Source organism: Psammomys obesus, unplaced genomic scaffold (assembly GCF_907164565.1).
Source record: "Psammomys obesus unplaced genomic scaffold, mPsaObe1.curated_primary_1811, whole genome shotgun sequence".
Taxonomy (NCBI): Eukaryota; Metazoa; Chordata; class Mammalia; order Rodentia; family Muridae; genus Psammomys; species Psammomys obesus.
In genome coordinates this window covers 16,501,289-16,513,227 of record NW_026585504.1, presented here as the reverse complement: position 1 = coordinate 16,513,227, position 11,939 = coordinate 16,501,289, and the positions used below count along the sequence as shown (strand labels likewise).

Genomic DNA, 11,939 nt, shown 5'->3' with positions numbered 1-11,939 from the left:
AGGAAGGAAGGAAGGAAGGAAGGAAGGAAGGAAGGAAGGAAGGAAGGAAGGAAGACAGGTAGGTGACAAACACTCTTAGGAACAATGAGAACTCCTGGTCCTGTGGGTTCGTCTTTGGAACCCGACCACAGGGCTTGTAACTGTCCAGGGCTTGAGCCCGCTTTGGTACATTTAAATTCTCATTGGCTGTTCAAGTGTAAGTATCCAGACTCTCCATCCAGGGTCCAACCACAGCTGCATTGCACAGCTTTGAACAAGTCACTTGCGCATCCCAGCTGGCCTTGACTTCCCTAGGTGGCTGAGGATGACTGAACCTTTTGACGCCCCAGCTTCTGCCTCCCGTAGGAACGTGCCGCCATGAACCATGTATGCAGTGCCGGTGTTTGGGATCAAAGCCAGGGCTTCGTGTAAACACGCTACCAACTGAGCCCCATCCCCAGCCCTAGATTTCCATTCTCTCAGCTGTAAGACAGCACCTACCTCACGGGGTAGTGGGGAGGGTTAAATCAAATATCGAGTGCCCAGGCTTGCATCGTGGCTAAGACACTGTGAAGAGTCAGAATCTTATTGCCGGAGCAGTTGCTGCTGCTCTGGGATGAGAGCTGACGGAATCTCCCTAAGACACTGGTCCTTCCTGTGACCAGGGCCAAGAACCGTCCTTTCCTAGACTGAGGCTGAAGAAAGGCAGGCAGGGCTACACAGTCAGAGCCAGTTTGAGGTCAAGGTGTCAGTGCTTTCCCTTGGCTGTTCTGTCTAGTTCTGCATTGCCCATTCTGGGATAGTAGAGCTGGTCCACGTCTGTACTGGCAATGTGGTCCACAAGACAGTTGGCACTTTAACCATACCTATGAGACTTGGGACCTAATTTTTGTTTGTTTGTTTCTAGTTTTTTTGAGATGGGGTTTCTCTGTGTAGCCTTGGCTGTCCTAGAACTCACTCTTTCGACCAGGCTGGCCTTGAACTTACACAGATCAGACTTTCTCTGCTTCCCAAGTGCTGGGATTAAAAGGCATGCGCCACCACCGCCAGCTAGGACCTAACTTTTAAATTTCATTCTCCTTACTTCCTTTAAAGCTAATAAACAGCCACAGTACTGACAGGGACAGCACTGGACAATGTGGCTTTATGAATGGGTGTGCACTGAAGAGACACAAAACAAAGCAACACAGTCAGGCCAAGCACCGACTCTTCAACTGTCATTTAAATCTCAGAAAGTCTTAGCAAAGAGCTCTATCAGGCATGGATATAGCTCAGAAACTGGGCCGAGGCAATTTGTCTTTTCCGTAGCACAAAGGGGTTAAGGCATAGTGGAGACTTTTCTTCCATCTGAAGGAGGAGCTTGCTCCACGAGAGCATCTCACATCAGCCCTCCAGCAACTCTAAGTAAGTTCTCTGTATCTCCTGACCGAACCGCAGGCCCACAGTCTCCAGCAGCCTCCCTCCAGCAACCCACCTGGAAGAGTTCCTGAAGCTGAGCATCTACCCACTGCTCCATCTCCAGCCAGCGCTGCAGATGACCCCGGTCGTATTTCACCGTCAGCCGGCTGGGTCTCCGGGACCGGGGCAACTTAGAAACATCCACGTGAGCCTTTGACTCTGAGTCCGTGGATGATGTCCTTCTTCTCCTCTCAGAAGCCCAGCGGACCTTCTTGTCTGGGGTGTCTGCGTCAGGGTTGGGAGATGGACAGGAGGCAGGGCTCGGAGACAGCATGGGAAGCTTGGACTGGACAAGGAGCTGATGGGGAAACTGCCAGTCGGGGCAGGAGCACTGAGGTAAGTGAGGGGACAGAGAGTGGAGGGAGAGGCCCACAAGGAAGAAAGGAGTGGGAAGAGGGCCAAGGCTCTTGGGAGGGGCAGGGGTCAAAGATCAATAGGCCTTTGTTTAAAGCTGGGAATGAGTCTCCTGGCTTCTCCCTGCCAGCCAGTGGCATTCAGAGCTATATCCCAGCCTTTCTGCAGCTGCTGGGGCCCGCACTAGCAGAAACCTCAGGCAAGCAAAGGTCAAGAGGCTGCCAGGCCCTAGAAGAGGAAGGAAGGAGTCTTTGAGTCCTGGGGGTGGGGAGGTGCAGGGGCTGCCCACCTGTATTCCCTGGATAGCTCTACAACATGACTACAGTCACTCCCCTGCAGTCTCCCAGCATCTTGGAACCAGACGGTCCATCCCAGGCCTGAGAAGATAGGGACAAACAGTTCTGGTTCCTGCAAGGAGTAGGATTCCTACTCAGAGAGAGGTACCACCGAGGGCAATCTCAGCCAGCGGATAGGGCTGACAGATGGCTACCTCTGACCCTGTGGTCTCCGTGCCCCGTGTCTGGGTGTGTCTGGATTCGCTCTGCTATCAGCTCTGCTGCTGTGATTGTTGTTAAAGGCAAATTTATGCAGCCGGGCCTACACGGCCCGTGCTCATTCTTGGAAGCCACGTGTACTGTCATGTGACCCTCCTCTGATTCAGCTTCTTCCTGATGGAAGAAACCTGCAGACACCTGCAGACCTGACTTCACACAAATATCAAGACTCAGATTTGTAAAGAGGCTTGCCATCTGAAAGCAGAGTATTTTCATTTATTCAGGATTTTATACAAAATTTTAAAATAACTTAAAGTTACTGAAGACTGGGTTTTTGTTCTTTTTAATGAACAGCTCTGAAAGACAAACAAATGGATAAACAAAAATAAATTTTCTCGTTTCTCCAGATGTAACTCCCAACTCCTACCATCATTTTTGGCTTTAGTTCTCTTGACATAATGATTGTCCATTTTTGTGGTATCATTGGTTGTGTGTGCCTCCCTAAGTGCTGGGGGGAGGGGCCCTCAAGCACTGATCAATAATTGATTGAACCTTGGGTCTTGTTCATACTAATTTTAAAAATATTTCTTCTACACTGGGGTGGCAGAAGCAGGTAGATCTCTGTGAGTTCAAGGTCAGCCTGCTCTACAAAGTACTGGTCCAGGACAGCCAGGGCTACACAGGGAAACCCTGTTTCAAAAAACCAAAACCAAACCAAACCACAAGTCGAATCCCTTTAGAGAGCCAGGTGCAGTGGGGCACGCCTGTAATCCCAGCACTCTGGGAGGCAGAGGCAGGTGGATCTCTGTCACTTCTACAAATTGAGTCCAGGACAGCCAAGACTACACAAGGTCGGAGGACATCTCTCTCTTTTCTCCCTGTTACTGAAGTCAGCCTCCCCCACCCCACCTCTTTCTGCTGTTTCTGTGGCACTATGTACTCCTAGCCAGCTCATCTGTGATCTAGGTAATTCTCCTGTCTCTATCTCCAAGTCACTGATATGAGTTCTGGGGTTACAGATGCTGGGGACAGCTTTTTCAGGGGACCCAAGGACTGAACTCGGGTCATCACTTTTATACACTTTTATACACTTTTATACACCGAACCATCTTGCCAGCCCTAATTTTTTCTTTTCTTTGCCTGCCTTCCTCCCCCTTCTCTCTCCAGGTGTCATGTATCCCAGGTTGGCTTCAAACTTGCTGCATAGTGGCACACGCCTGTAACCCCAGCACCTGGGAAGACAGAGGCAGGCCAATCTCTGTGAGTTTGAGGCCAGCCAGGTCTACAAAGTGAGTCCAGAACACCCAAGGCTATACAGAGAAACCGTTTCGAAAAAATATTTATTTTTACATAGATGTATGTGTGTGGATATATGCACATGAATACAGGTGACGGCAGAGTCTAGAAAAGGGATCAGGTCCCCTGGAGTGGTCATTCTAGGCAGTTGTGAGCTGCCTGTCTTTTTGTTGTTTTTTCCCTTTGTTTTATTATTGTTGTTGTTTCAAGACAGGTTTCCCTGTGTAGCCCTGGCTGTCCTGGAACTCACTCTGTAGACCAGACTGACCTCAAACTCACAGAGATCCTCCTGCCTCTGCCTCCCGAATACTGGGACTAAAGGCGTGTGCTACCACCGCCCAGCTGAGTTGTTAGTCTTAATTTCATTTCTTATTTTTTCTTTTCTTTCTCTCTCTCCCTTTTTAAATAACAAAAAATTATATTTAATTCACTTTTTTCTTTAATATATATATATATATTATTTATTATGTATACAATGTTCTGTCTGCATGCACACCTGCACACCACAGGAGAGCACTAGGTTTCATTATAGATGGTTGTGAGCCACCATGTGGTTAGTGGGAATTGAACTCAGGACCTTTAGAAGAACAGCCAGTGCTCTTAAACTCTGAGCCATCTCTCCATAATTGGCTTTTTATTTTCTGTGATAAACACCAGCACCAAAAGCAACTTGGGGAGGAAAGGGTTTGTTTTACCTACAGCTACACTGGGAAGAGAAGTCAGGCTAGAAACACAGAGGCAGAAGCTGATACAGAATCCATGAAGGAGTACTGCTTGTCGGCCTGCTCAGCCTGTTTCTATACAGAACCTGGGTGGTGCCACCCACAGTGAGCTGGCCACTCCCCCACAAACCATCAGTCAAAAAACAAAACAAAAACAAACAAACAAACAAAAAAACACCCCACAAGCTTGCCTCAGGCCATTCTCATGGAGGCATTTGCTTAATGGGGTTACCCTCTTTCCAAATGACCCTAGTTAGTGTTGACAAAAAACTAACCAGCACCCAACCCCACATGGGTGTCGGAAACTGAATTCTGGTCCTCTGCAAGAGTGGTAGGTGTTCTCAACACTGAGCCATTTCTCCAGCCCCATCTTGAACTTCTAGTCCGCCTGCCTTCCCAGCTTAAATGTTAGGATCCCACGAGTTAATGCAGCCCAGATCTTCTTGCGCATTCGGCACTCCACCAACTGAGCTACATCCCTAGTCCCTGAATTTTTTATAAACTTCCTTTTAGGTCTTATAGTGGTTGCCTTAATAATGTTCAGTTTCTCTGCTCAGTGTATGAATTTCCACTATTTTATGTTGACTTGTGAGAAACAGGTTTAGAAAAAAAGCCAGTGCTGGGTACAGTAGCACAGGTGGGTAGTCCCGGAACCCAGGAAGTGGGGGCAGGAGGACAGTGAATCCAAATGCAACTTGTGCTACACGGCAAGATCTTGGTTTTTGGTTTTTCTTTCTTTGTTTTAAAGCCAGGTATGGTGGCTAACACCTATAATCTCAGCACTTGGGAAAATGAGGCAGGAGGATTGCTATGTGCTTAAGGCTAGCCTGAGCGCATAGTGAGCTCTGGACCAGCTTGGACTACCAGTGTGAAAGACTAGTGGGTGGTTATGGCACACACCTTTGATCCAAGCACTTGGGAGGCAGAGGCAGGTGGATCTTTGTGAGTTTGAGGCCAGCCTTGTCTACAGCCTGAGTTCCAGGATAGACAAGGCTTAAAAATCCTGTCTCAGAAAACAAAACAAACAAACAACAACAACAAAAACCCAACAACAAGAGCAAGAAAAGCCTATTTTAAAAAGAAATGAACATACTGAAGAATTAGTTAGGGGCTAATATTTAACAGAATTTGGTAATGGATTAGAACACACGAATGCGCAAACGTCATGGTTGCCTGCACAGGGCATCCTGACTCATTCATGCCTGGGGCTTCTCTGAGTCTGTCTCTTTGTTTTCAAGATGGGGGTTGGTGAGATTCTATATGAACGTGGTACATGGGCACCGTCAAGCCCAATGGCGAAGGCAGACAAAGAAGACACAAAGCTGGCAGTGGGAAGGTGTCTGTCGTGATTTCCTGGCTTGGCACAAGTTCAGTCAAAATGGGCAGCAACCAGAGCCCAGCAGAGCCAGGCTGCCTGTAATCTCTCCTCCCCTGACCAGTCCTGGGGCCTGAACCTTGGCTGCCTCACACATGCTGGGGAAACACCACTGGATTAGAATCCATGATGGCGGAGCACATGCATGACAGACAGAACAGCTGAGCACTCGCACTGATTTGGAAGTAGGACGAGGAGGGCGACATACTAAGGATGGCATAAGTTGCAACACCTGCCCCCAGTGACACACCTCCTCAACAAGGTCACACCTCCCAATCCTTCCCAAACAGTTCTACCAACTGGGACCATAGGGGCCATTCTCATTCAAACCATCACCTGGGCATTGTGGTTGTGCCACACATCTGTAATCTCCAGCACTGAGAAGGCTGAGGCAGAAGGACCCATGTGATTTCCAGACCAGCCTGGGCTATACAATGAGAACAAAATGACAGCAATAGAACACGTTTCCTTATGCTGCAAATAATATTCTAGTTACTGCCCAGCCCACTGACCTCTGGCCCTGTAATCAAACTGCTCTTAAAAAAAAAAAATGAAAATGGGGTAAACTAAAGAGACGGCTCAGAGGTTGAGATCACTGGCTATTCTCACAGAGTACCAAGGTTTGATTCCCAGCACCCACATGGTGGCTCACAACCATCTGCAGCTGAAATTCCAAGGGATCGGGTACCTTCTTTGGACTTTTGGGCACCAGGCACAAATGTACATGTACATACATGCAGATAAAACATTCACACACATGAAATGAGTACATCTTTCCAAGTGCTATAGATAGGTATTTGGGATATTTTATTTGTTTTTTGTTTTTTTGGCAGGGAGGGGTTGAACAAGGTCTTACTACGTAACCCTGGCTGTCCTGGAGCTCACTGTATAAAACAGGCTGGCCTGCTGGGTGGGATTCAAGGTGCAAACCACCATGCCTGGCTGGAATAATTTAGACCTATTATTAAAGAGGGTCTCCTGTGCCCCAGACAGGCTTCAGGCTCTCTCTGTGGTCTAGGATGACCTTGAGTTTCTGATTTTCCTGCCTCTACCTCCCACTCTTGGGATTACAGGTGTGCACAGCCAAGCCTGGTTTATGTAGTACTGTGAATCAAGCCCAGGCTTCATGCATGTTTGGGAAGCAGTTCATTTTACTTATTAGGGTTTCTCTGTGTAGCACTGGCTGTCCTGGAACTTGCTCTGTAGACCAGGCTGGCCTCGAACTCTACCTGCTTCTGCCTCTGAGTGTTGGGACTACAGGTGTGTGCCACCCCTATCAACAGGGAAGCATTTTATTAACTGAGCGACATCCCAGCCCTCTTTTGGTGGTGGTGGTGGTCTTGTGTGTATGTGTACATCTTTGTAGAGGAGGCTGGAGGATCATCTCAGACATCCTCCTCAGGAACACCATCACCTCCTTTAAAACGAGGTCTCTAATTAGCTTGTAGAGCTCATCAACCAGGCTGGCCTAGCAGCCCTGTAGGTCCCAAGCATGCTGCTTAGCACAAGGTGGCCCTGAACTTGCAATCCTCCTGCCTTAGCCTCCACTGGATTTTGAAAAAGATACTGTTTTTAATTATGTCTATGTGTGTGTGTGTGTGTGTGTGTGTGTGTGTGTGTGTGTGTGTGTATGTATATACCAATACAAGGACTACCAGAGGCCAGATCTTTCTGGAGCTGGAGTTACAGTGGTTGTAAGCCACTCAATGTAGGTGCTGGGAGCCGGTTTTGGTATACAATCTGAACTGCTCAACCATCTCTCAAGCTCCTTGAATTTTTTTTTTTTTTAAAGTACCAGTGGAAGACTTTTTATTGGCCTGTCAAAGGGTTTTTATTTTTTATTGGAGTGTGTTCATCGTACATAATGATGGGTTTTATAATGACAGTTTCATTTAAATACATCATGTACTTTGACCACATTTACTCCTCCATACCCTCCCCTTTCTCTTGCCTTTCCTGTAGTTCCCCCCTGAACAGTAACCTACTAATTCACTTTCTACTTCCATAGGAATATATATATATATAGTGTATGTGTGTGTTTGTATGGGGGGGTATGGTGCATGTTATTTTTGGAGGCTGGCCTGAAACTCACTATGTAGCCCAGGCTAGCCTAGAACTTGTAGCAATCCTGTTGCCTTGCTTGTGAAATGCTGCGATTTCTGGCATGACCCTCCACTCAGCTCCCCTTTCCCTTTGCAGGAAAGTCCATGATAGTGGCCTGTGGTGGTCTGAGCGAGGACTGTCTCTCACAGGTTTAGGCGTGTGAACTCGTGGTTGTCAGGTGGAAGGGCTCTTGGGAGAGGTTTAGGAGGTGTGGCCTTGCTAGAGGAAGTTTGTCCCTGGGGCCTCTGAGAGCACCTAGCTTCACCTGCTCCCAGTTGCCTCTACTTCCTGTTTGTCCTTGAAAGTGTCAGATTCCTACTTGTACTTCTGTGCCTGTTGCTTGCTGCTATGCCTCCTCGTCATGGTGGACTCTTATTCCTCTAGATCCGTATGTTCAAATAAACGCTTCCTGCTAGAAGCTGCTTCTGTATGGTGTTTTATCATAGTGACAGAAAAGCACTGGTCTAATCTTGAAGAATATTGCATCATTTTCCCCATAAATCATCAAAAATCCTCAGTTGGATCTGGTGGCACATGCCTATAATCCTAGCTCTTGGGAGGTGGAGGCGGAAGGCCCAGCAGTTCAAAGCTAGTCTTTCTAAGTTATTCAGCGAGTTCAAAACTGCAGGGCTAGCCTGAGTTACATGAGATCCTATCTACCAACGACTAAAACACACACACAAACTAAACCAAAGGAAGGGCCTTTATGGCTGGTCTAGCCTACTCAGTGAGTCCCAGACCTATGAGAGACCATGTCTCAGAATAAAAAGTGGATGATGTCTAAGAAACAGCTGAGGTTGTCCTCTGGCCTCCTTATGTGAATGTGTACTTCATACACACATGTGAACACACACACACACAAACACCTTATTTCTACATTAATCAAGAAAATTAATAGGCTTTTAGTTGGATCATTAAAAGAAAAAATAGAAGACAGGTTTCAAAATCACTACGCAGCAGAGAGCTGGGATTACTGGTGTGCAGAACTACACCTAGCTCATTAAGAAAACTTTAAGCAAGTCTCTGCTTCTAAAAGATTTTTAAAAGGGAGTTGGATAGGGAGATGAAGTGGGTAAAAGCCCTTGCTGCTTCTGCAGATGACCTAGATTCGGATCACCCACACAGTAATGCGATAGCTGTTCTTAACTCCAGTCTAGGAGGAGCTGACGCCCTCTGCTGGTCACCGCAGCCACTGCATGCACACGGTGAACTTCAATGTAAACAGGCAAAACATACACATACACTTTATTAAAAAAATAAAATTTTTTTCAGACAGGGTCTCTTTATGTAGTCCTGGCTGTCTTAGAACCAACTATGTAAGGCAAGGTGGCCTCACGCTCACAGAGATCTGCTTTTCCTCTGCCTCCCCAGTGCCGGAATTAAATAAACAGAACTGCCACCACAGCTGGCTCAATTCAATAAATTTTTTGAGAGGGAGCTGGATACAATGTCCTAAGACTGTAACCCCAGACCTTGAGAGGGGCAAGCAGGTGGATTAGGTCGATATCCTCAGCTACATGAGTCCTTCTCTCAAAACAATAAAAAGGTCAGTTTTCCTTTGTAATGATGCTTGTCTTCCATTTCAGTTATTACTGACATGTTCTCCGGTTAGGTCAGTCCCTGGAGCCGTGCAGATAAGGGCAACAGGGGCCAGAGAGGGTCGCAAAGAGACTAGTACAGAGAGACCGGGAGAGAATGTAAAAAGGGGAGTGACTTGAGGCCAAACAGAATGAATTCTGGCATTCTGTGTTCCTGTCTTTACTATAGACACTCGTGCTGTGTTTTTTTGTTTTGTTTTTAAGATTTATTTATTATTCATACAGTATACCAGAAGAGGGCACCAGATCTCAGTATAGATGGTTGTGAGCCACCGTGTGGTTGCTGGGAATTCAACTCAGGACCTTTGGAAGAACAGGCAGTGTTCCTAACTTCTGCCCATCTCTCCAGACTCCTTGTTTTTGTTTTTTTGAGACAGGGTTTCTCTGTGTATCCTTGGCTGTCCTAGACTTGCTTTGTAGACCAGGCTGGACTCAAACTCACAGAGATCCATCTGCTTCTGCCGAGTGCTAGGAACACAGGCGTGCGCCACTGTGCCCAGCTGGCATCCATGCTCTTTAAAGGAAAACTGGAAAATATTTTTAAAGCTTTGATGACGAGCCATGCATGGTGGCACAGACCTGTAATTCTAACACTTCTGTATTAGTGTTCTCTTACTTACAAGCTATCTGGGAAGGTAGGAATCCAACTGCAACAAAGCCCTTCCCCCCCCCAGCATACCATTATGGGCATCGCTATGCCAGGGGCTGTGGAAACCCAGAATATCCAGAGAGGGGTTGACATCCACTAGTTTCTGCTCCCGGTATCTGTAGAGTGAACAGCTGGAGGATTTGCAATTGACAGAGGAAAACATGGTCCTTGGCACCAAGATCTACAGCATGAAAAGACTTCCTTTTTTAAGAACCTCAGTTCCATTCCCAGGCCCCATGTGGAAGTTCACAGAGTTACCCCAGTTCCTGGGGGACCCAATGTCCTTGGGAGATGGAGACAGGAGGAACCCTGGCACTTGCTAGCAAACCCGCGAGCTCCAGTTTCAGTGAGACACTCAAACACTAAGGTCAAGTGACAGAGAGACAGCTTAGCGATTAAAACGCTTGCTTTGCGAGAGTGAGACCCAGAGTTTGGCTCCTCAGAAACCCACATAAATGCCAGACGGGCAAGGCAGCCGGCCTAGAACTCCACACTCACAGTAGAAGACAGAGGGGATCCCAGAGCAAGCTGGCTGGATAAGAGACCCTTATCCAGGTTTCCGTGAGTGAGACTGCTGGCGGACGATTCCTGACGTCAATTGCGAGCCTCCTCACAAAAGCAACACATATGCGCCCCTTCCCTCTGTACACTCACAGGGGTTGGAGGGAAAACAAGAGAAAAAATTCAACAAAAGGCAGCAAGGAATTGAAGAAGACACCCAATATTAACCTCTGGTCTACACACACACACACACACACACACGAATACATACATACATACACACATACATACCATACAAACACACGAACACACACGTCTCAAAAGCCCACAACCAAAACAACAAAAGCAATTTATCTAGCAAATGCTTCCAGAGACTCAACCAAGATCTGACACTCAGGCGTGGCAGGAGCCTGACACAGGGTCATAACAAAACTGGAAAAGAAGGGGTGAATGGGTGTGTGCAGAAAAAAGCCACAAGGGGCAACCTCATTCTATAACCTGTTCTCATGGTAACTCATCCAGTCCTGCAAGAATCAACCCAGTTCCTTCTTAATGATCTAATTACCACCACAAGGCCCCACCTCTGGACACCGGGGCAACGGCAAATTTCAACACGAGCTTCCAAAGGGACCGAACCGTATGGAAACCACAGCAATGGGCATCGCAAAAACAAACAAACTAAAATGGCTGCTCATCACTTGAAAAATGATTTCATTTCAGGCCCGGTGAAGCCGAAGTAAGAGCGGAACTCCCAGATGAAGTCAGAATGGCAAGTACCATAAAGGCCAGGGTTTAGGTGCTGAATCAATGAAGTTGGCCCACCTTAGAGCCGAGCGGCTGCTGTATGACCTGACGTGTTAGCTCACCTGTCTGTTTCAGTACAATGGAAATAAAAGAGAACCTATCTCCTTGGTTTGGTTGGCTTACTTTGGGTTATTTGTGGGAAGTGCTTAGGAACAAGGTTTGGGTATTTTCAGAGCCTGATGAATGTGTCTGCTTGGTTTGTGCAGCGCTGAAGAACCAAACTCTAGATTTCTGTGCCTATAAAGCAAGTGTTCTACCACCCAGAGTTACATCTCTAGGTGGTTAAGTAAACCCAAACACCAGGCTTTAGTTTTGCTTTGCCTCGTCTCATCTCTATCTCTGGGTCTCATATAGCCCAGGCTGGACTCAAACTCAATTTGTAACCAAGACTGGCTTTGAACTCCTGATCTTCCCTGCCTCCTCCTACCAGATGCTTCGATTATAAGCATGTACCACCACACCCTGCTTTAAATATAGGTATTTTTAATATCGCGCTCATAATGAATGTAATCACAAACTTCTGGCAGTGTGGTATTACGATGAGGTGATATTCTCCTGTGTTAGTGTTCTCTTACGTACAAGCTATCTGGGAAGGTAGGAATCCAA

General features: G+C 47.1%; 1 protein-coding gene across 1 annotated transcript in view; it reads right to left on the bottom strand.

Annotated features, from left to right (window-relative positions):
* Positions 1-1,910, bottom strand: part of Ppp1r14d (protein phosphatase 1 regulatory inhibitor subunit 14D) — a 9,056-nt gene extending 7,146 nt beyond the window's left edge. The window contains exon 1 of the mRNA XM_055596117.1: positions 1,454-1,910. Coding sequence (XP_055452092.1) covers positions 1,454-1,711 — 258 coding nt within the window. The 5' untranslated portion in view covers positions 1,712-1,910. The remainder of the gene's footprint in view (positions 1-1,453) is intronic.
* Between the last annotated feature and the right edge of the window lie 10,029 nt (positions 1,911-11,939).